This window comes from Cyanistes caeruleus, chromosome 14, assembly GCF_971803275.1.
Source record: "Cyanistes caeruleus chromosome 14, bCyaCae1.hap1.1, whole genome shotgun sequence".
Classification (NCBI taxonomy): Eukaryota; Metazoa; Chordata; class Aves; order Passeriformes; family Paridae; genus Cyanistes; species Cyanistes caeruleus.
Genome location: NC_141714.1, coordinates 16,774,073 through 16,799,848, shown reverse-complemented (window position 1 = coordinate 16,799,848; position 25,776 = coordinate 16,774,073). Strand labels below are relative to the sequence as shown.

Here is a 25,776-nt window from a genome sequence, read left to right as displayed (position 1 = left end):
GCTGCAAAGAAAAAAGTATTCCATTTTTATAGCAATAGCATTGCTACTTCAGCACTGGTAATTCCAAAGTATTTCCCACCTCTAACTTGTGAGTGTACAGCACATACAGGGCCTTTGAAAATTTTTGGATTATATAGAACCAACACAGGCCTTTTTGCCAGCATTCCTAATCCCTGTGCTTCCAGGCATTCCCAACTATTTTACCAATATCCCAATTTCACCCTGATACTGGGAAAAAAAAAGGTCACTTTTTTGGCCTACACAAAATATCTTCTGCAAAAACATTTCAGCCTACAACTTCCTGTCAACATTTTTGTGGTTAGCAAGTGTTGAGTGTCCCAGGAAGACAAGATTAGATTGAGAACAATTTTTGTCAGAGTGGATAAGCTGAGGATCTCACTGCAGGACGGTCAGGAAGAGATCACCAGGACTCATTCCTGGTCAAGTGTCACTTTCCTGACAGAAAACCATAAAACTGCTCTGGGTCAGGATTATGACCCATTTAACCCCAAATTCTGTCTCTTTTATTGACAGTAGATAATGTTATTTACAGAGGCCACACAAGTGTGGGCACTTTCTGTGGTCCTTTATTACTCCCAAATGAAATGCTTAACTTTAAAAATGGGAACAAGATTTTTAATCAGCCCCCAAAATCCTTACACCCATCTGAAAATCTAAATGGCAGATCTGCAATGCATTTCAAGCTTTAATCCATGGATTTGTCTGCCTGTGTGTATTTGGCTGGAACAACTTTTGGAGTGTACCCTACAAGAAAGCCATGAAAGTGTGTAGGGTAAGATATTAAAACTCAAGAAATCCAGTGATGGCTTTACTGGGCTACTTCCAAAAACTTATCAAGTGGTTCAGCAGATGTAATTACTGCTTAGCCCTGCCAAGGCTTTGATATGTGCCCATTAATTCAGCAATTCCCAATCTGTCCATCAGTCAGTCATACTTAAAAAATATGTCTGTCAGGACTTAGGTGAAGTAATCTGTTGATAATTACACAATAAGAAGGCATCTGAAATCTGAATATCATTTCTAAACTTTTTGAAAAGTCTTGATGACAGCAAAATCAAAGTTTATTTCACAGCAAACAGGACACTGAAGGTAACTGGGAATATGTCAGAATATTTGACGCCAATTTAATTAAGAACAATTAATTCCAGGAAGATACTTTTTGAGAAGATAAAAGCAGAATTTCAATATTTATCTAGGAACCTAACCATCCCTCCCAAACCATCAAGTGTTTCCTTTAACGTGAACAAAGAAAGAAGGAGGTGGTAAATGGGATGTGTTCTGAGGTTCCCATGTGCTGAGGGATGGTTGTGGTGCTGAAGCACAGCCCTGGCCAAGTCTCAGTGCCAGGAACCTTGGCAGGTGTGACTGTGCTTCCTGGGCCTTTCCAGCCAGAACAGGATCTCACCATTACAGCCAGGTGCTCGGTGTCCAAGGCTGTGAACAGCAGGAAACCTGTTCTCCTTCTCACAGCAGACAGAGCCATCCATCCCTGCAAGCTGTATCCACAAAAATGCTCCTGAAACAGAACCATTTTCAACTGCTTCTGTGAGCAGAGCAGAGGAGGAAGCGGCTGCATCAACTGAACTTCAGCATCACCTGCAGTACCTACAGCTGAACTCCAACCAAACACACCCCCCTGATTCAGCTTCCACAACCACAGCACCCTGTGAAGTTACATTTAACAAGATGAAACATCCGATTTACAGAGATTTAGACATGAATTCTTGTAACAATTGTCACTAGAATGCACTGGTACTCACAAGCACCTCTCAGAGTTAGATGCCTGTGCCTGCACTGTATGAAAAAGCACCTGGTGTTATCTGAAGGTGTGTTTTCAGAGGGTTAACTTGGCATTTGTTGTCTTCCTCTGACATCTCCTAGTTCTTGTAGCAGATTAAATATTAAGTTATAAAACTCTATTCAGTTTCTTCTATAGAATGTGAAGTACATTTATTGCTAACATTTTTAGTAACAACTGTGTGACTTTACTGCTATTTATTTTTCTGTACAAAGATAAGAATGAGGTACTAGAACATAGAATCTATTCTGGTTTAGGACCATCAACAAAAAACCTGTTTTCTACTGCAGGACCACAGCCTGCCCTCAGAAACACATTCATTTCACAGAGAGAAAGAAGGTCAAAATTCTGGTCTGTCATGTTTTTATTACTGTTGATGATGCACAAGCCAGAAATAAAACAGCTTAACTTTCAGATCTTGAACACAGTATGCAGGGCTGCCTGCCAGAAAGGATAAAACATACATCCTTCTAAACTCCACTGCTGCAGCCACCAGCAAGCAGGGAACCAGGATTTGTATTCCAGTGATGAGAATCTCCCATACCCTCACTCACCCCAATTTACAATTTTCTGCCTTTTTTAAAATTACTTAGTATTTCCCCATATTTAACAACTTACTGAAAGAACCACTGAGATACATGTACTGTGTGTTTTTGCCATGACTCTGACTAGGCAGATAGTTTAGTTTGATTCTGAGAGGCTTTGAGAATATCTTGACATCCACAGCAGACAGGTAACTACAAAATCAGGTTATTTAAGCTTCAACAATTCATCATTTACTATTTCTTTGAAATAATTATTAAGAACAGTTCAAGTTACAGATGGCAATCTGCTGAGTTAATCTGCAGTAACATAAATGGATCATGTATTTATAATATTTCCAAGATCTCCTCATACTAAGACAACTCTGTATAATACAAAATATGGCTTGAAAGAATTAAATAAAATCTGTGGTCTTAATACACACCTGGAGTCTTCCAAACCTCCAGCATCTGCACCAAATTGAGTGGAGATGTTACCAGAGAATGAGAGGCTGCTAAGGGATGCCCAAGACACTTTTATAGAGAAGGTTTCTAGTGAGGTTTAGTGCCACAGCCCAGGTTGCACAAAGGGTCAGAGACTGCAGCCCCGTGCCCCAGGGTGTGACAGGGTCACAGCTCAGGCCAGTACACATTCATCCTGAAGTGTTTCTTACACCTGAGAGCTGATCCTTCGCAGCAAATACTACTGACTTCCAGAAAACTACTGACTTCAAAAAAACTACTGACTTCGAAAAAACCAAGTGCTGCCAAAACCAGGAGAGCCCGTGAGTAAACCCAATTCACAGAAAAGGTCAGCAGAGACATCTACTGTGTTTCACTTAATACCAGCCTAAAAATAACACACAAAAGCCCCTGGAACTAAATTAGCAGCCAACTTTTGTACTTCCTTCCATAAACACTTTCATTTGTGCTCACAGTAATATCTGAACAGGTTCCTACTACAGCTCTTGGATATCTCACATATTCCATCCATCTTTGAGTTTCAGAACATTTTTCTCCTCCTGCAAACTTAGCCAGTGGGTATTCCCATCACCTCTAGAATAATTCTCCTCCAGGAATACCACTGGGAGTTTAGCATTAGCTTCTCCAAGGAGCAGGATCAAACCCCTAGAACTGACCAACAATGTCAAATAAACCTTCCTGAACTTGTTATTGTGTAAAGGATACTCTATGTCTTCAAGCTAGCATTTCATTCTGCGCTATATAAACCAATAAATAACAACTACCATCAGAAGAAACATTGTTAAAATGTTGATATTAAAAGCAGATAAAGTGGAACTCTTTCTTAAGAAGAGAAAATGAGAGGCTTCTGCAACAAAACAGAATAGCACAGTGCCAAGCTGAACTTAACTAAGCTTGAGGTTTTGGACAGGATTCATTTCTGCTTGTGGTATAAGTATGCACCACCTTGATTATCATTTAAAAAAATATTGACAGCTTGCCTTCTCATACCAATGCCTGGTAACAAATTCCAAATGTTTTGTCACATTTCTTGTGAGCAATGCCATCTGCCAGAGGTGGCATTTCATGGCTGTTTACCCTGACTCCCTCCAAGAATTCATCTGCCACTATCTAATGCTGCCTGAATAAAGGGGATTAAGACTCTGATGCAACAGAGACTATTGATAATTTGGTATAATTGGGAAGAAATGAAGATAAATGAGGTTGAGGATGGAGAGGCAATTAGTTGAGCTGCCTGTACAGCTGTGTTCTCGGCCTGGCTCCCCTGGCCTTTTCTTTGGTGAGGTATGTGCAAATTAAACATAATGACAAATACACTCTTCCCAAAGCTCTTTAGTTTGCAAAGCTTGAAGATCTGTTTTTCACTTCTGAGATTCTGTGTAAAAAAAAAAAAGAAAGGACAGAGGATCACACTCTCTGCTGAGGTTTTTAAAGAGATGCACTTTGTCCCAGCACACCTATGGCTCAGTACCTGTGGTTCCAGTTCGGTGTTCTCAGTGTCCAAAGCCCAGAGCTTTATCCAAAAGGTGAAGGATTTTTGTTCTCTCGGTGCCACAGCCAGCCTTGGTCATTCCACAGCTCCAGATGTCTCTGCTACCTCTGTGCTGCCAATATTCTCTACCCATGGCACTGGTCAGACCATGATCCCCCTAAAGCCAAGCCCCACCATTTGCAGCTGAACCTCCACTTCATAAATTATACCAGCTTTTAAAAATACTGGTCAAAAAACCTTTGGGACTTCTAAAATACACATTTTACTCTACAAAACATAGTGGAAGTGGTAGGAATTTTTAGTCATAATACAAAGACAGCTACCCAGATAAAAGCCTTAGTTCTAAGCTCCATTATTCAGGTGAGGCCAAGTAATCAAGCTTGAATATCTTGAAAGATATTTAAATTTCAAGTGGACATGGTCAGACTACAAACCTCCAAATTAGAGGGCACAAATCTGCAGTCTGATTTGCAGTTCTCATTTCAAATTTACTGAGATCCATTCATACATATACATGTAGAAATGCCCCCATATGGGGTTGAACATAAATGTAAAGTAACACACATTTGCCACAAGAAATGGCATTACACGTTTCACATAAAATCCTAACAGTTTTTCAGAAATGCCAAATAATGCAAGATCCCTTTCAGAAAGAAATGCAGTATTTGCAGAGGCAGCTTTGGTTTGCAGACATGTTTTCCCAACCACCCAGCACATGTTAATTTTCAGATTTCACATACAGGTGATTCTATCTGAATTAAATGAAAGACTTCATAAAACTGCACTTTTTTTTGTCTGCATCCATACAGTCATCAGTTATTTAAAGAAATATTTTATGGATTACTCAAAAAATTCTCCTTAGGTAGAGATAAAAGCCCAGTTTCAATGCACAGAAGAGATTTTAGAAGTCAAATGTTACATATCTTAAAAGAATAGCAATTTAGTAGATTTATTTTGTAATGAATTTTCAACATAGCTGCTTTTTATTATACAATACAAAGAGCACATGGCTTTCTGTAAATTCTCAAAATTAAAATCACTTGAAATTATCTCTTTTCAAATCACAGATATCCCACATAATATCCTACAAATACAGTGATTTTTTTGCACATAAAAAACCTTACTCAATCTCAACACTCTTCTCTTCCCCACTACCTGGAGGTCAACCAACATTTCGATTTTACTCTATCTAATGTACTTTTTCATTTTGGATTAGATTTCTACAAAAGCCAAAAAAAACTCCCTTTTTATGAGACAAAGATGCTGGGAGAGAAAAAAATATATATACTTCAGTTTATTAAAATTGACCTTGTTTTGCCTTAGTGAGGCTGAAAAGTTGGCTGAGGTTAAATTTTATATTGTTCCTTTATGGGAAAGAAGGGAAGGGAAGGGAAGGGAAGGGAAGGGAAGGGAAGGGAAGGGAAGGGAAGGGAAGGGAAGGGAAGGGAAGGGAAGGGAAGGGAAGGGAAGGGAAGGGAAGGGAAGGGAAGGGAAGGGAAGGGAAGGGAAGGGAAGGGAAGGGAAGGGAAGGGAAGGGAAGGGAAGGGAAGGGAAGGGAAGGGAAGGGAAGGGAAGGGAAGGGAAGGGAAGGGAAGGGAAGGGAAGGGAAGGGAAATAAACCCATGAAAATTTGACACCGGCATGAACAGGACAAAAAGCTAACAACAAAATAATTCCATTTTCCACATTCATTTTGCTTTGTTTTCCCACTTCCACATTAAGACAATGCTCCAACTCCCTCTTCCTCTGTTTCTCACAGCCCTTGCTCACAGGTGGGTGCTCATTCTCTCTACATCCAAATGCTCTCCTCAAATCATAAAAAATGACAGACTCATGATGACTGGAAGGGATTAGGGGAAGCTGTTCCTAAGAAAATACCCTGTATTTTTATACAATCCCTTCTCACTGCTGTTCAAATGCCTCTGTGATTAACCATGGGGCTAAATAAGAGTTCTGCTCTGCCTCTTCTCAGTTCTGAAAATCAGAATCACCCAATTTGAGGCATCAAATCAGACAACACCAATTTGACTCAATAACCTTGGAGGTCTTCTTCAACAATGATGGTTTTTTGATTCTACAGGTATAAGAGAAAATATACAATACACAACAGCCTTTTGACTGCTGGAGTTTCTTCTTGATTTCTTTGTCCCCTGCTTTTAAGTGATTGCTCATTTTCCCATTTTGTAATGGTACCTGCACCAATATTAAATTATATTTATAAGCTAAACCAAGAACTTTATTACAAAGGTAACTGTAATTTCTCAAACACAAAGCCAGAACAGAAAAAGAACTAACTGAAGAAGTATTTCTGCAATTTGCAGATGATTAAATTTTGAAGGTGAGATGCAGCAACCATTTATTAAGTTGACTTGAAGAGCTGCAATTTGTGGTGTTTGTCCAGAAGAGCCAGCACAGAGCCATAACTGATGATCAGGGATAATAGCCACAGATTTCAGCACATTTCCAGAGCTCCCTGCTATATGCTGAGAACAACAATATCAAAAGGTTCCTCTCCCCAGCACTGCTGGTGTCAAGGTTAATGAGCTAAAACTTGTTAAATTGATATTACCAAACTAATGACTTTTTTATAGGATACTGCATGGATTTTGACACACAGGCTAATGTGGAATATTGCTGGTCTTAATTGAATTAGAAGTTATTGCATGTATACAATTAAGATACCTAAAAATGGGGGAGCTGTGACCACACTGTTCTCACATACCCCATGTGCTCCAAATAATTTAGAAATACAGAATCCCAGACTGGCTGGGGTTGGAATGGACCATTAACCATAAATCCATATGGAACATAAATCCATAAATCCAGCCCTACCCCTGCCATGGGCAGGGACACCTTCCACTATCCCAGGTTGTTCCCAGCCCCATCCAACCTGGCCTTGGGCACTTCCAGGGATGGGGAGTTAACAACCTCTCTGGGCAACTTCAAACTTTTAAATATTAAATTATTTAAGTAATACAAAGATTATTTAAAAATATTTTACATCAACCATACCAAGCATTAAGGAACAGAAAAAAACAAATGCCTGGAGTCTCCATTCAAAATAGATGAGCGAACAACAGGAAAAAAAATTAATGAATCATATTAAAAAGCAAGGAGCTTATGAAAAATAAATTGCATTTGTAGATGATTAAATTTTGAAGGTGAGATGTTGTATAATGGCACCAACCATTTATTTCAGTGCCATAACTGCATCTAATAAATAAAATACTTCTTTTGAATCCAAACTGCAGATACACTTCTATCCTGATGACTTGGATTTTCCATTTCCATAGTACAGGGGCAAGGTTTGGGCTGTAATTATTTGAGGCAGAAAGAAGAGCTGTTAGTTAGTTGGAGAGAAAATCAGTATCAGCTGTGAGCAATAGTACAATGCAAATATTTCTTCTACAGACAGAATCACTGAGTTTAAATTCAGAGAGGCTCATTAGAGATTACCCTCCCAAATATAAGATACCTGTAAGTTTCATGCAAATTCCCATCTGTTTCAGTAGTATTTTTGTATTAAACTTCAATTTATCACTGACACAGAAATGCCATTTCACATAAAAGATATACCCAGATATGCTTGTTGTTTAAAAAGTGAAATTAAAGATCTTACTCACTCTATTCTGTTTTTTTAGTAAATGACTTATGCTGGATCTAAGATTTTACAGAGAAATGGAATAAAGTTGGACTCAGCTTCCAAAAAATATCTACTTTGTCAAAATCCAGAAAAACAGAAGAGGTGCTGCAAATGAGGGGGAATATTTCTCAAGGATGAAATGCCAAAATCCCCCTCACATCAAATTCTTACAGATAGTCAATCAACAAACAGATCCATAAGAACTTGCAAGACACTTCTTCCTACTGCCTTTCCAACTTCCCTCTGAAATATGAGAATATGAATCACAATTTAATTGGTATTATAAGCTTTACAGGAAAAGGGGGAAAAAAGCAGCCTCTGATGGCCCATGACACCATAAATTGAGCACTCAGCTCTTACAGTTTCACTAGTCCCAAAGTTTCATTGTCTCCATCCTTAAAACAGCCTTAGAAAGAAGAATCCGTTCTAATTTTTATATTATACAAATGTAGAACAGTAACTACCCCCCCATTTTCAACGTTTTAAATATCAATGCCTGTCTGATCTTAAAGGGAAGCTCAACATTTATGTCTTGTCTTGGTGATAAAGTTCATGAATATATAATGAGAGTGGAACAACTCTGCTACTGATTAAATGTCAAAAAAGGTTTTATTGTCAAATATATTGTAAATACAGAAGATATACAACAAAGAGCATTAATTGCAGATGGCTGTGTACAGATTAAAAAAGGCACAGCATCGAGACAGGAAATGCTGCTTTTCAGTTTCAACTATCAATTTTAATTTACCTTCAGAATGTACCATCAAGTCAATGTGTACAGAGAGAATGAACCAAAAAATGGCCAAACTCAACTGAACTAAATGCTCCACATTCCAGGGCAGATGTTAGTCTGTATCCTAGGCAGACACAGCAGAATTCCCAAAAATTCTGGGTCTTTATTAGAATTTGTCTAAACTTTTGTGAAGATTTAAGAGAGATACAATGTGAAAATCTGGTGAGGACAGAGAAAAGGCTGGAATAACCATCCTCAACTCAGGATGGGGTTTGACTGCCTGTTGCTGTAGGACACGCAGTGATTCACACAGACGTGCTGCTCGTTTTCTCTGTTCAGTTGCTTTTTCTTTTTTTTTTCTTTTAAAGACAAAAATGGTGACAACTGCCTGTGTAAATTTAAAAAATAAAATATCCAGTGTCTGTAGCTGACTGCAGGTGAACAGAGGTCAGCAGAATCCTGCTGCCAGGACATGCCAGGAGAGTGAGTCGCTCACGTTTATAGGGAATCAGTGTCTGTACAATGGGAGGAATTCTCTGTCTCCATCCCATTCCAAACTCCAGCCCCAAGCACCGGCCTTGACCGAGGCACTGCCCTGGGCAGGGACCAGGAGGATCTGAATCACCTGGAGAGAGGCCAGGGGAGCACAGGGAGAAGTGACCAGGGGTGAGGAAATCCTCAGTGTGAGTCTTTTGGGAGAGCAGGCTGCTCCATGGAGGAAAGGGACAACAGGCAGGAGCTCACTAAATATCTTCACTTGATAAAGAACATGTTGAGTCATACAAAGGAGTAAATTGTTCTCTGTAGCCACAGTGTACAGGACAAGATGCAGCAAGGAAAGACTTTTAACAAGGAAGACTTAGGGAGAACATTAGGAAAAATGGCCATGATCAGAAATCCTATGAAATTTCTAAAATCAAGCTGGGCAACTGTCAGTCAGACATGAGGCTGGCAGGGCTGGAGTACGGTAAGGAAACAAATCTGAAAGTGCTGGTTTTGATGATCCTGAACACCAACAGCTGCAGCAGAGAAACCAGACCCAAAGGTAGAGCCATTCTGCAGGGTGGAACTGTCCTGAACTCACCCTTCTACCTGAGCCAGGTGTGAGCAACGTGAGCCAGCAGAGCCCACCCACCACAGGAGCACCATCCTGCACTGTGGAACCTCCCTCAAACACACAACTGGCCAATAAATACATATTAGTTAGCTACCAGGTGACATAATGTCAGTTGGGTTTCCAAAATAATAAAGCACTTGAAACTTGTATTAAAAACCTACACATTTTTCCTTTAGATTATGGACAAATTAGTAGCTTCAATTATACGGTGCCAACAACATTTTCTTCTCTATGACTAAATGGACCACGTTTTAATACTCTTCAGTGATCTTATTAATTTAAATTAACCTTCTATCAAATTAAGAATAAGAATTTCATTTGAGGAAAAGATGTCTCAGCCATGGAAATTAAAGCCTCTGGTGGATAAAGGTAAATTTACTCTTGGTCTGAGACAACATTGCTGGTCTTTCCTCATTGTGACTATAATGATCTGATAAACTGCTGCTCTTGTATACAGTCAAGGGTGGGGCTTTTTTTGAAAGGAGCTAAAAACATAGACTACCCACCTGTATCTATTTTTAATTTGGTAATGACTGTACTTGCTAAAATTCTACCAAAATGTCACTCACAGCTTTGGATTCCAGCTTTTTTTAAGCAGAATATGGAGCAGAAAGCATAACCTATTATGCAAAACTGTCAGATGCTTACTTTAAAATCACAGAAATAAATGCATAAATCCTGATTTTCTCATGGATCAAAACTTCATTAAAGGAAAATAAAACTTGAATCTAAGTGCTGAAGAGAGCCAAGGTGTTCTATAAAAAGCAGTAGGGTTCTGATCTATGTGTGTCCTGCTTACCCACACAGCCCCTGCTCCACAACTAAGGGATGCCTTGTACTCCGTGGGTGCAAGGAGAGGCAGAATTACTGGAGACCACGGTGACTTCTGTCTCATCAAATTCACAGATCAGCCAGACATTTCAACAGCACCAACTGTTGCAAGGAAAACTGCTACCGAATCTCAGCTGCAGAAATGTCAGCTCAGGGCACGCCGCACAAATCCACTGCTGAATCCTTAACTAAAAACGGTATTAAAATTTGGGGGGGGGGGATTAATGCTACTCCTTTAAGTGAGAAAATATTCCAAATAATCACACCACAAACATTTCTTGCCTCAAACATAAATTAACTGTATGTTAGGGGGCTTTTTTAAAAAAACCTGATTAAAATTGTAATTCATGAGACTCCTGCTGTTGGCAGCTGTATCGCTCACGATGACATCCTTTGGGGGACTCTCAGCATGTGGCCCACATCAAAGGTAATATGCCAGTTTTCATCCTAACTTATATGTGCCTTAACAAGAATGTTCCAGCCTTTACAATGTCATTAAAATACTGAAGTACTTTCTACTGTTAAAATATCATTAATGTGAGACTGAAGTGGACTCACTACTGTTAACAAAGGCAACCATCACTAATATTTGCTTTTACTGGGGTTCTTTATAGGACTCCTCACATCCTTACACCCTGTAATGGGAAATTAAACCACCAGAGTTTGAACATGTTACTTTGTGCAAAATGATCAGCAGATGAGATTCTCTGGAAACAAGAGTACATACAAGGACCTGGAGGGGGGAAAAAAAAGATGTATCTGACATTTTATCTCCCTATCCTTGCACTGTGGGAATCCTGCAAACCCCTGAGCACTCCTGGCACCCCACCCTGCCAGAGCTCTGCTGCTCACCACTCGATGCTGCCTGTTCCTGGGTCTGCTTTTGCTTTTTCCAAGGATGTTTTAACATAAAATTCAAGATGCACCTCACAGGGGTAGACCTGGATCACGCTTTACCCCTTCCTCACCTTTCTGTCCCCAGGCAGAGGCTCTTCCCCACCTTGTAGGGACAACCCTCTCCACACCGTGTCCTTCAGCAGCCACAGGAGCCAGCTAAAACATCTGAACTGCAGTGGTTTTCCTTTGAGAGTGTGGGGCATCCAATCTGCCTCGCTCTTCATAAAATTTTATACAGAAAGTCCTAAATTTGGTGCGTTTCTGATCAGTATCACTCCCCACAGAGCTGTGGAGCCCCTGTGCCCTGCAGATGAACATGAGACCTTGTCTTAACGGGGACACTTTAGAGCCACCTGCTTTCCTTCAGCACACTGGTAGGGGCCACAGATTTCAGCTACTACCAACAAAAATGAGAATTATAACCAAGGAAAAAATGCAGCCTTGGCTCTAGAGAGGCCAAAATGATTTATGACATCAAGACCTAGTAAAGAGAGTAATACTCTGAAGGGACTGTGTGAGCTCAGCCCTCACTCACATCTTCTGTGCCCACTCCTAATTACTTCATTTACGACTGGAAAAGTGTTTTAACAGACAAAATTAATTATTTTGAATAATCCTTCTGAAATATGATATGCATTTTAATTGTATGCAACCCATCATTAATTAAAGTTCTCTACCTTTTGGTGCATTCATTCAAAGATGGTATCAGTGACAAAGCAACAACTCCAAGAAGATTGTTTACTAAATTAAAAACACAGCTGAAGGGGTTAATATACTCTTGTGATACACTTAAAGTAATGCTAAAATGTTTTCATTCGAGTTTTTACTAGACATTATTCTTCCACTCTTTAAAATCAATCTCTTTGTTCCAGGAACACATTTCCTGTCAATAAAATGAAAAATGATATAGATTTAGGAGGATAGTGGTCTCAGCGTAGCATCTCTCATATTATTATTCCAGTATCATCTGTTACAAAGTAAGACCAATTCCCACATCTAATTACAAACAGGATTTCAGAGTCATTAAACAAAATACATTTCCATTAGTGCTGCTGTAAGAAGATAGGGGAAAAAATGAAGATTAGTTCATGCTGCACCTCTGTTTTTCAAGCTTTGAAGATTTAGACCTCTGCACTCTGAGACTATAAATTTGTAAAGGATCTGAAAGGTGACAGACATGTGAAAGCTCTCAATTCTCCTCCGTTTAGCCATACCATTTACATTTTTTCATTGGTTTATCTTTTGCTGCACTTAGTTCTGATGGCAGATATGGCAAGAATCTGGAGAGGTTGTTTATGATCACGCCGTGGGCACCCAGGGGTGTTTGATTTGGAGTTAGGCAGGGCTTTTTAACAGATATGAATCTTGATTTTCTATATTAAATTTGTTCCAGCGAAAGTTAGAAATCATTGGAAGGAATTCTGTCTTTATTTAAAAAAAAAAAAAGTACTTTTTTTGAGGAAAAAAAGGAACAACAGTTCTTTGACTTCAAGTAAGATAACAACCAAAATATACCAAGGAAACAGATTGTGTGAGATCTTTAACTGCTGAAATATAAACTTACTAGTGTATACATTCTCCATTTGTAAACCCTTAGCAGTATCTAATATCTAATTGTCATGAATCTATTAAAAATATACCCTTGGGAATTACCCACTCAAAAAGCATTCACACAAACCCAGAGCTTCATGAGTTAACAACAACTTTTCTAAAAAGAAGCCAGTATAAGATAAAACCTAAATTTGCTTGATCTTCAAACCAGTTTACATTAGCTCAGGATGTTATATAAACACAGTTAATTTCATCATGTGTAAGATAAGCATCAAAAACCTGAAAGAGAATTCCTCTCACAGAAAAAGATGCCTCAGTTACAGAGGACAGAGAATTTAATTTTCAAAACTCTTCTGGAGTTACATTTCCTTTATTAGTTTTAAAATTAAGCCAGAGCTATTTCACATTTTTCAGAGTTGAGTGTCAGTCAATCCAAATATGTAAATATTAGCTGATATGTCAACAATTATGTCTGAATCATTACCTACATTTACTATATTTATGTTTAAATTGAAATTAATCCTTTAAAAAATACAGTTAAATTATTCACATGCTTTCAATAGGTAACTGCTTAAGAATGTATCTAAACTGGGACCTTGAATAAGTTCACAGGTAAAAAAATTCAATTTTGCACTCTGCTGAAACTCAGGTTCACTAAAGCCTCCTAAAATTCTTGGTACTAAACCCTGCCCAGTGCTGGGGTAACGCAGCACAAAATATCCACTGACACTCACTCTCCAGAAAAAAACACAATTTGCTGAAGAAATCGATATCTGCACTGCATTTCCAAGCTTCCCACATGGAGATTGTATTCTTGGGATAACTGAGAGGGCAGGAAGGAACAGGAGAGAAAGCAGCACAGTGCAAACTGTGACCCAAACAAACAGCATTAAGGCATGAGGAGTTGGATCTTAAAAATGAAACAGCACAACCACCTTTTCCTGCAGGATTATCAGTGCCAGGGAGGCATCACTTTTATCATCCACAGGGAATTCTCTGCTCCTGTCACTCCCCAGTCACGGATGTTTTCTGACAAGCAGCAGTGGGGAAAGCTTCCTAAAGCCCCCACATTATGAGAATGTTTGAGTTCCTTCACTCCACTTTCACTGAAAAAGCTTAAATAAACTTCACCATCACTTCCACGTGGGTTCAAAGAAGTTTCACAGAACCACAACTCCAAGGCTAAGGATGGAAGCACATCCTGAAATCCACCAATCCACTCCCTCAATCTCCTTTGGGTGTGGGTGAAACCCCCCTGGGCAGATCCTGTCCCAACAGGGGCCAAACATCCCCTCTCTGCCTCCTCACCTTCCCTCCCTCACCCTCACCAGCACCAGCACAGGAACTGCCTGCAAAAATAGCACAGAGGTCTCAATTTTTAGGATAAAATGTTTTAACGTGTCTGCTCGAGCTGGAGTCTAGTCTAGTTTTTGGATGAGACAGCACAAAACCTGAAACATGTTAAATTCTCTCTTGCTTCAAGTCTGCACTGATCCCTCCAGCTCAAAGGACAATTTAAGAAAATTCATAACTATTTCAAAAAATTCTTAACTCTCTGCTCAAGTAACACAAAAATACTTTCCTTAACAACAGGCAAAATGACTTAATGAAATCTACATGGTACTCAAGGATTAAAAAAACCTGTTCTCTGGTCCTGTCATTTTTACATTCTTACAATAAAATAACAGCCTTGGCATCCTGCTTTTTAGAAGAAAAGACCTACCTCTTTTGACTTTTCAAGCACTTGAAAATTTTAAAAGAGAAAAACTAAAAAATGCTGACCGTGTAATAGCTGGGTATTCATGGTGGGTGGAGAACATGAAAGGTTACAATATGGATCTGTGCCTACGCGTTTCTTTTCAACTTGAGCAGCATCCTCCTGCTTCTGCTAACTCGGCAATCATACAGCTGACAGATTTCTGGGTTTTCTAAATAATGCATGGGATTTTCTTTTAACATGTCAGTGCAAAAGTATCAATTCTGCCCCTGTGTCGTTTGTGATGCTGATTTTCCTTGACAGCATTCCATTAAACCAATGAGTTTTTTCCCTCCTGATGGTTCCTTAAATATTCCTCTGAGTGATGTATTTGTGGTTTTTTAAACAGATTGTGAAGGATGTTTGCATTTGTGAGAAAACTGCATGGCAGGTACTGAAGGGAAAGAAGGATAAAAAGATAACACTTTTTTTTTTTTCTATGAGAGAGCTTTTTCTCTGATCCTCATATGCCAAAAGCTCGGGTGTTTTTCCTTTCTTTTCTGCCTAACTTAGCTCCTTGTCTGGAAATTAAGCAACAAGACTCTACATACAGAATAACATTTTGACTTCCTAAGGAAATACCACTGAAACACTTAGTTCTGTTTGATATCTCTCCTGGGAAAGCAAAACACATTTCTTAAATCATGCATGCTAACTCCAAAAGCCACCAGAAGGAAATACCTGCTCTATTCTTTGCTCTGAGGCTCTGCACACACAGCTCCTGTCACGACTGCCATGCACTGATCCTTCCTTGCTCAGGCAGCTTGAGGAACACCCAGGTAACATCACCCAGCCCCTGTCTGACAATCTATCCTATCTCCCACTTGTACAAATTACCTGCTGCCATGCCCTTAAAAAGAAAAGGATTTCAAGTTTGTTCCAAATCCCCCAAAGCAACGAGATGCTAATTTCCAGAACACGCCTCGCCTGCTTTTAGCGCTGCACCACGATGAAGGAGCTCATCTTCATCAACACCTCCATGCAACCAGAAAGCTTTTGTTCTGTTTGTCTTCTACAGAACACCAAATCTGGCTATGTGGCTGGGCTGTGAGTGAGCAGGAGTCAGCTCCAGACGCTCACTCCAGCCCTTCCTCACTTCCCAAGTGGAGCAGGAAAGGCCACAATCACTCCTGGCAAACCACAGGTGCCACCAGCCAAATGTCCTCTCCAAGGACTCACCTGGAGGAGCCAAAAAAGGAGGAACGGGATCTCAAAAGACTTCTGGCCATCGGGAATTTGAGATTCCAGAGGGATGGATTTCTCCCATAGCCAGACACGACCTAGCTCTCCAAATTCAACCTTCCTGCCAGCAGAGGATGGAGGGACACTGAGCCCCAGGAGACAGCCAGCCCAGGTCAGCTGGACTGTGGGGCCAGAGAGCCTCCAGAGCCAGATTGAAAGGGAGATTTTTCAACTGCCAGAGAAGTTTTGCTTTAACACTTCATATGATGAGTAGGAAGGTGCAAAAAAATCTCTTTCTCTTCTGCAGAGAGAGTGGAAGGAGGACATCAATGTTCAAATGTATAACAGCGTTCTTCACAGCACTGTGAACTAAAGCATTGCTTCAATTAAAAAAATATCTGCAAATTGAACTTTTGGGGGGAATTTTCCCCCCTATATTTTCAGTATTAACTCTTGTAGCATTTGTTTTTAGTAAGTTATTTAGAATATTCCAGCACCAAACTCCACTGAGTTTGGAGATCACTGTAACATCATGAAAAGGAGGTAGGTAGGACCTGATGGCAAAAGCACACCAGCTGGATTAGAAGCAGGAAAAGAAGTGGCACATTTATCCCCCACTTCCTTAGACACATTTTTAAGATTCAATTCCACACCTGCAATTTGCTAGAGAACAATATAATATCTGAGGAATTAGTCACTGATCGTGTTAAATTGAGTTGGAATTCAGATTTTAAACAGACAGGACAAATTCTGGCTTCAGACTGTGAATTCTTAAAAGTTTCCATCATCATAATGATACACAGAGGAAGAAACTGTAGAAATGACAGGCTAGGCATCAATAAGAAGCAAACCCAAAATTATTTCATACCTCAACAGATACAGATGGGGATTGAGATGAATATGCCAAGACATCCTCAACACTTTTTTTTATTATACTAATGGCCTGTATATAATGACACACTTGCAAAAAAATCTGGCAATAAAGCTTCAGGACTTCATACTGCTCAATTACATCTTTAATTTAAAATAAACAACAGCAGAAAGCGAGTACTCCACTCATCTATCAGACTGTGGGATGAGCAGGAAGGCACATATCCAGAAGTGAAATATTTAGTGGCATTGTAGGAAGTCAATGTGTACCGCTGAGGTAAAAACCCAACTTAATTGTTTTAAGTAAGATTGCAACCCTTTGAGTCTTTGTTACTGTAAAAAAAGGAAAAAAGAATCAAAGGAAGCAAAAGGTCCTCAGCTCTGTACAACCATATTTCTGATTTGACAGCTACAATTATAATCATTCAGACATCTATTTCCCACAAACTCTCCACAGCCATAACCTTTAGTGATTAATTATAAAGTTCCAGGAGCAATAGTACACAGACTAATTTCCTAAAACAATAAAACACAGAATTTCTCATTTGGAGCTAAATGAAACACGAACAGGTTGTTATTCATGCTGAAATCTAGATGCAGAGTCATGTTGCAGCCATTACAGAAGCTATTAAACACAACCTCAAATCAAAGAAACTGTAGGTCTCTCTCCTAAAATAAAATGTTTTTCTCACTTATGAGGTTTCTGACTCCTTTGCTCTGTTCCTTTCCACCTCTTCTTAGTAAAAAAAAAAAATTCAAAATTCAATTTTCTTCCTTGTTTCACATCCCCATTTTATTTTTAATAGTCATTTAAACTGTAAGTCTAGAGCAAAGCAAGCAGTTGGTGAAGGTTTCATGCACACGGAATTATCCTGGTGTTCCCTTCACAGCAGATCAAAGTTACAACACATGTATTAACTTCTAAACAAAATTCCCACTCTCTTCATGCCACACCAGGTTTTCTGTAGTGAGTGTTCAGTAATTTTTTGGTTATTTTATATGGTGAAAGGTACAGCCAACTTTTAGACTCCTTTCATGGAGATTTTCCTTTTTGACACATCCCTCTCAATGGAAACCTTTGCCATGTGACCCACCAATAGAGGAGGAATACACACATTACAAAATTACCCCAATGCTCACATTGTACATATTGGAAAGAGGGGAAATTGTGATTCTTTAGCAGGATTAGGGTTGGTTCTTCCTGATATTGCTCCATCTGCAAACAACACTGGCACCAGAGCCAGAATTTGCTCTTGGCAATTTCACTGCATCAGGCAATGAAAAGGGGAAAGAATTGAGAAAAGACATGTATGGAAATGCCACCACACTCTTATTCTTGGGTCCCACTGGAACTAAAGTCAGTGGGAATTTTTCCAAATATTTAAATTGGTATGGAGTTGGTTGTAAAACTCATTGAATTGCTAAACCACAGAGAACTCCCCTGTGAAGTGCCCACCCTTGATGCACTGTCCAAGGGCTGGTGTGACAGACCCCTAAAAAACTTCTTGTTCCGTGAGGTACCTAAAATAATCTCATTAATGTAGATTCTCCCCATATGAGGTACATGAATTTTGCCCTACACAAACAACACAGAAAACCATGAGCATTCAAATTAAACTTTTATACAGTGGCTTTTAAAACCCCCATAACCAGCCCTACATCTTTTCTGTATGAAACTTCCTTACTCTTCTGTAGCAATTCTCTCTTCAGTCCTTTTTCTCAGCATTCATTGAGCTTTCAGAATTCATTCTGAACTATCTACAAACTATTTCAGTTACAACCACTGAATAGGCTTTTCCAGTGCTTTTATTTCTGAATTCAATGTGCACTAATTGATTAGGGTCTGAGAGGTGAATAAGAAATACGTATCCTACAGAACAGGAAGCTGGGGAAAGGTTTAATGCATGAGTTAGAAGCCAGATTTCTTCAAATACAGATGAGTACACAAAATTAGCAAAAGGCAATACCACTTTTGGAAAGACTGCTTTGTGCATAATTTGTAATGAATTCAAAGTTATTCCTTTAGAAAATGAGTCTAAGACCTCCCAGCTGCTGCTTTATTGGTCTAATAAATTACCATTTTGATGGTAGGATGCAAATGCAGCACACAGCAGCCAGGCTTTGCCTTGGGAGCCGCGGGAATGCCGATGGGAGAGCGGGATGCCGCGGGGATCACACCGTGCCTCTCCTCTTGAATTGGAAATGGAAACAAACAAAATATGTTCCCCAAGTGGCAAAAGTGTAGGATGCAGTAAAAAGCGAGGCCAAGGGAAACTGTCCTTTTTGTAACAGGTACCAGCGACAAAATGGATCTGCCTGGTTCCAGGTTCTCTACAGTGTCCAAGTAAAAATCTATTCACCTGGAAGAACATCAGAATAAACAAAGACTTCCTCTCCAAAGGATCCATTTTGACTTCACCTTTGAACCCTATTCCTGGGGAGTTGGGACTTGGGGAGCTTAGTTGAAATTTATATTCATGTTTATATAGCACATGAACGTGTTCTGTGCCAGGGCCTCCTGTTCGAGGTGACTCCAGCCACAGCCAAGGATTATCACAACTCCCCTTCACAGCTGTGCTTTGCAAATATCCATCCAAGGAAAGAACAAAATGCAGAAAAGCCATAACTTGGAGATGGAGCATTCCCTGCCTTACCTTTCTCCAGTGACCTCTGGAGCTCGGGAGTTCCAGCAACCTGACCTTCTGGAAACTTTCCATCATTTACTGGAGAACCCCAGACAGTGTTATAGCCAGTGGATAAATCTTGGGTTACTCCAGATGGATTTAGGGGGCACTTTAAAAGTCTGTATCCAAATCCAACCCTAATGAAGATGATCCTCATCAGTATTTTTCAAACAATTAATGAAGGGAGCTGTTAGGAGGAAAACTGGAGGAATATGGAGGAGTGAGAGCACTAATTTTGATTTAGCACTGGTAGAGCAAAGCTTTCAAATTACAAGAGCCTAAGAATTTGAGAGCCAGGTGTTGAGAGCTCCAGGGCAGCTCAGGGGCACAGCATCCCTTACCTGCATTAGAATTGAGCTCTTCATTTTCTGACTCAGTCCCATTTTGACTCCCACTTCCATGAAGGCTGTTCATGGCCATAAGTTTCATTTTCTGTAGCTTCATAGCCTCTGCCATGGCAGCTGCTGTCAGACCTGGAGAAAGAAAAATAAATAATATGCAGTGTCACTGCAAGTTTGATCAGAACATTCCTTTTCAGTAAAAAAAGTCACATAAATACAATTCCCATTCTTAGTCCAGTTAAGTAATGCTATTCCTGAACACCATCTTTGTTTTAAAGTCAAGTTACTTCAATACACCATTCTAAGAATTAAAAAAAAAAAAAAAATCTTTCATGTTTATTTTTCTTTTTAACATGTGCAGCACAAAGAAATATTTATTTAATGGTATCCCATTTGATTATACTTTTAAATATAATTTCCTGTCACTTTGATCACCTTGTCACTTTGATCACTTTCTGCTTGACTTATTTAGCTGCAACAGAATTTCCACACCCAGAGTAAGATACAGTATTCCTTAATTTCAACAGTTCAAAGCCCATTAACATGTAATAAGTACAGCATTCATTGTTCTATTATGCATCCAAATATTGCTTTGTCCTTTTGGGAATCTGTTGGTTTGGATCAATATTATTGTAACTGGAAAATACCACATTGGAAATGTGTAGAAAAACACAATATGGATAATTACAGAATCAATCCCACTTTTAAGAGACCATTAAGACCAGCAGAAATTCAGAATTAAGGAATTATTAAAAACGGAATTAAGGGGACTATTGGAAGAAAGTTTTCAAATTATTAAAACCCAATTAATTTCCAGTAGTAAAAGAGAAGCAGAGTAACATCAGGCTACAAGGTTATCATAATTATCATGTTTGTTTTTGTTTTTTTTAAGATTCCCAGTATCTTTTTTTTTTTTTCGTAAGTGCAAAGTTTTTATCATTTTGCCTTGGTCACTAAATAAATAATCAGATTTTCCTCACACAGTACCAAATTACTTCTACTCTGGGCCAGATGTGACTGAAAACAATCTGAAGTTTTTGCAGGAAAATCCAAGAGATACGGGCACAAAACCAAGAATAAAGAGGTACAATTGTTTATTCATTCAATTATGAATTAAATGGGTTTATTCTTCCCCTCAGTACAGCAGCACTTGCTTTTATTATTTGCTACCTAGTTCCACAAAATCACTGAACTGCATTTATTAAAACCCATGATTTTTTTGGTGGTGGTACCTGTTCTAGCAGCCCACTAAGGTATCGTACATCAAACCAGAATTATAAAATCTGCTTCTGGAAAGCACTGCTTATTGAGAAATTTAGATACTGATTAAAGGGAACTAATAATTTTCACACCCTACCCATAAATTACAACACTCTTCTAAAAGCTGCCACGAGTTTGACATTCAGATTAGCTCTGCTGCTCCTCTAATGGGCTTCACAAAGTTCTCATTATTTCAGTAAGACTTAAGAAAGGAAGTGATCCAGGACTGCTTGGAGAGGGACACCTTTTATCTCACATGGACACAGCAATTTGGTCAAGTTCAGCAAAGATATTCTGATCATCACCAGTAATTTTGTCTTTTAGGTTATTTAGGGCACCCCTCACTTCATACAAAAGACCAGTACACTGTAATTTTATTTTCAACACCCTTTAAGGTTCTTTTATAAATGTTACAGGTTTTTTATCAAGCTGATAAAAAATCTTGATGTTTAAACTCTTGTTTTTATCTCACACACTCTCACTTAATCCATCACAGAATACATCTTCAATGATAAAACTCTCCACACACTTTCTGGAGAAGATTAAATAGTCTGCAAACTTTTAAGCTTTTTTTTTCCTTAGGGAAAGGAAGTGGGATTGCTCTTTGACTGAATTTTACATTATTTTCAGGAAGTAAAAACAACGAATCATCATCATCATGGCTCTGAGGAACTGACTGTGTTCAAGATTTCCAGGCACCTTTTCACTTTCTATTTTTAAACCATTTGCAAAGGATTCACATACATTTTAATGGTTACAAAAATATAGTGTCAGAACATGGAGTTTTTTCTTGTAACATTTTATCATTTGTATGTTCCCAGGGATGCACAGATAAACCAATATTCCAATGTTCTCATCAGGGTCAGTATTTATACAGGTTCTTGATATAGACTGGAAGTAATGAAATTTAATTAAATATGCAGAACAGTAAAGAAACTATTTATAAGGATGTAAATAGAGAATGGAAAATAAATTCAGATCTTTAGCAAAATGTTCAGAGAAAAGACAAGAGAAAAAATTATCCAGGGCACTGTATTTAAAAAAAAACAAAACACAAAAAACAAACCAAAAAAACCAAACCAAACCAAACAAACAAACAACCCCCCCTCAAAAAAAATAAAAAAGGAAAGAAAATAAAAGAAAATAAAAGAAAATAAAAGAAAATAAAAGAAAATAAAAGAAAACTCCCCCAAAACCTTCTACTGCACAGTTGTAGCAGAAATGTAATGAAGGCAGAAAGGTACCACAGAACAAACAGAAAATAATAAACACAGTCCCCAAATCACCACGATGCTGCCTGCAGAAATTAAAGGTAATTATTGTCAGGCATTTCTGAGCTCCCTAACCAGACACAGCTGCCATAAGGACACCAGCCAAGAAACAGTGATGGATCAGAAAACTGTGCTCTGCCATCTGCCACACCAAAGTCACTCCAGCAGCAAAAGTTTCAAGAGTAAAACACAGCCCTAGTGCAGAAAGCACCAAGGTCCTGCACAGACAGGCACAAGCCTGAAGATAGAGCTGAGATTATCCCTAAACTCAGCATCTACAAAGTATTCTCTCACCCACTCACCCCCAGTCTTGAACTGAAAGTCACAGAACCTGTCTGAGGCACTTTAAAAACAATGTACTAATTCTTCAGCATCTCTGAATGATAACAAAATTGAGGCTAAAGCAAATGGGTTCAGCAGTAAGGGAGTGTTGCTGATTGAAATGATGGCAGCAAACAGGCAGCACTGGCATAATATTCAATTAGGTACCACTATGGTTAACCCTACTGGAGCTATTATTTCATTTAACCATTAATAAAACTCCTTTCTATAACTGACTCTGCTTGGGCTAGCTGTGGAGAAGAGGGCTATTCTTCAACTGACTTATTTAAGGATCTACAAAGAACTGAAGAATCATTTCCATCCTCTTGGATGAATCATTATCAGCAGTAGAATCTCACTTAGAGCACCTCACTTTGAAAAATGTCCTGGGAACTGCTGTAACGTTTACATCTATCCCTTTACTTCCCCCTAAAGACAAAAAAAAAAAAAAGGATCACTAGGAAAATCCACGTGCTGGATTACATACTTCAAAGCTTCTGGTTTTTCCTGTCCATTTGCACTTCGAATTTTCCTTTCTTCAGTTACCTTCTGCCAGCTGCAATCAGTCAGGGAACACCCAGGAAATAAACTGTGGACGTTTGTTGTCAAACAGGGACATCCTTCCCAACAGCCCAGCAGTCTGGGCACAGTCAGGATGGTTTCCTGGCAAGGCTGCCCACAGCCCCAGTATCCCCAGTGACCTGGGCTGGCAGGGAGCAGCTCCTGCTGGGATCTCTGAGAGAGGCAGAATCTGGGAGTTCTGTGCACAGGGATCCCATCCCAACTGCTCCATGATCCACAGGGATCCCATCCCAACTGCTCCATGATCCATGGATCCACAGGGATCCATCCCAACTGCTCCATGATCCATGGATCCACAGGGATCCCATCCCAACTGCTCCATGATCCACAGGGATCCCATCCCAACTGCTCCATGATCCAGGGATCCACAGGGATCCATCCCAACTGCTCCATGATCCATGGATCCACAGGGATCCCATCCCAACTGCTCCATGATCCACAGGGATCCCATCCCAACTGCTCCATGATCCATGGATCCACAGGGATCCCATCCCAACTGCTCCATGATCCACAGGGATCCATCCCAACTGCTCATGGTGTGCATGGCAGAACCAGCAGCTGCCATCTGTGATCTGCTCAGCCTCACGCTGCACCCTCCCTCTGATGGGGCTGCAGAATTCCACTGAACAGCACAGGGCTTTAGCCCTGAAATAACCAAAATAACCTTTCAGGGATGCCCAAACCACACACTTCATGCACAGGCAGCATTGAAGGATAGTAGGAAGAAGTTTTTTACAGAAAAACTGATAAAAGTACTGGGATGGTCTGCCCCAGGAGGTGATGGAGTCACCATGCCTGGGTGTGTTTAAAAAAAGACTGGATGTGGCACTTGGTGCCATGGTTTAGTTGTCAGGGCTGGGTTGGACTTGATCTTGAAAGTCTCTTTCAACCTGGGAATTCTGTGACTCTGTGAAGGAAAATTCTGCAGTTGTATTCTGGACAGACAGATCAGGCCTAAGAACCAAACAGTTTTGAAATGAAGAGTCTGGATCCAAATTTGGGCCATTCTCAGCTGTCTCAACAGGGCACTGCCCTGCCCTGGGGAGAACCCAGTGTTGGGGTGCTGGAGATGGAACAGAGCCCCACGTCCTGGGAGCCTTGGCTGCTCCTGCACCCCCTGAGCTCACCCTCAGCTCCTGCAGCCACGGGACCTGCGGGACCTCGGAGCCTGAGAGCCCCAGAGAGGCTCCTCCAGCCCTGTCTGCACCCCACTGCGGCAGTGGTTAATTGTTAACTCACATATCCCCATCACAGACAAACTACTGAAGGCTTTTCCTCGGTGGAATCCCAGGAATTCTTTCTGAAGTGGCAGCATTTTCACTGCATGGCCCACAGATCACAGCCCTGGCTTGTTTGGTGTCCCCATCACAGGGCAGGGCTGAACCAGCCTGAGCACAGGGGACAAGGGGACAGCGTCCCTTGCCTTCACGAACACCACGACTTCTTCCTTGGCAAATACTTCTGGTGTTTGGGTAAGAATCCAAAACAACTCCATTCTGCTGGTGTCTCGGGTGCAAATGATTCCTGCACATTTAAGCAAAGCCACTGGAAATTGGATTTTGATGGTGACTACAAGGGCTCTGAGCTTTTCAGGTGACCCTCAGTGTCTGCTAATCTCATGCTACAGCTATTTTTTTCCAGTTTCCTGATTAGTCAGACTGTGCCTCTCCTTCATATTAGTTTGAAAGCTTTTCTGTCAAAACTGTGAACAAGTAAATTAACTAAAGGAGAACTATGAGTAATCAAATCCTGAGGTTTGCAATTAATTAAATGAAATGGTGAGTCAGTGAACTGAAAAATGGTTTTATATTAAAACAAAACATTTAATTAAATTAACAGTCAACACATTGCAATTAATAATACTCAAAAGGAAAAATGAAACCCGGTTTAGCTGTGCCATATTATTTCAGTGTAACAGTCAAGCATTGTGCATTGGCTTGTTTATTATTTGCATTCAAAGCTGCTATGGGTCAAGCATGCTGTGCAAAAACAGCAATGATGAAATATCTGGTACCATGAAATGTCAGTAGGAGAGACCATATTGCCAACAGTGAAAACAATCCTGAAACCTCCAACAAATTAGACTTTCCAAGACTGAAAAGGAACACTCACTTTAATTAAAATTAATAAGTAAATACATATAATATCCTTTACATGTTCAGAATGACTGCAAAATTTTACTAATTAAACAATTTAAAAAAATCACGCTGAGAAGTGAAGGCTTCTCTGTAGCTGAAATGAATCATCCTTGCTTAGTGATAAATAGGGAGGCAAAACACAGCACTACACAAAGGGCAGTGAAACTGAATTCTTGGATGAGAGAAGTAAAACGCCCAAAGTCTTAAAGCAGTTTGGAGATGGGTCCAGACTTGTAAGTCTTGTTACTGCAGAAGTTTTTCATGTTTGTGAACCCAGCAGGAAG

At 39.8% G+C, this 25,776-nt stretch overlaps 1 protein-coding gene across 5 annotated transcripts in view; it reads right to left on the bottom strand.

The window, feature by feature from the left end:
• The window catches only part of DACH2 (dachshund family transcription factor 2), a 245,090-nt gene that overhangs the window by 64,942 nt on the left and 154,372 nt on the right, over positions 1-25,776 (bottom strand). For all 5 annotated transcript variants that reach the window (XM_086850075.1, XM_086850073.1, XM_086850074.1 and 2 more), the window contains exon 3: positions 19,921-20,052. In XM_086850075.1, coding sequence (XP_086706201.1) covers positions 19,921-20,052 — 132 coding nt within the window. The remainder of the gene's footprint in view (positions 1-19,920; positions 20,053-25,776) is intronic.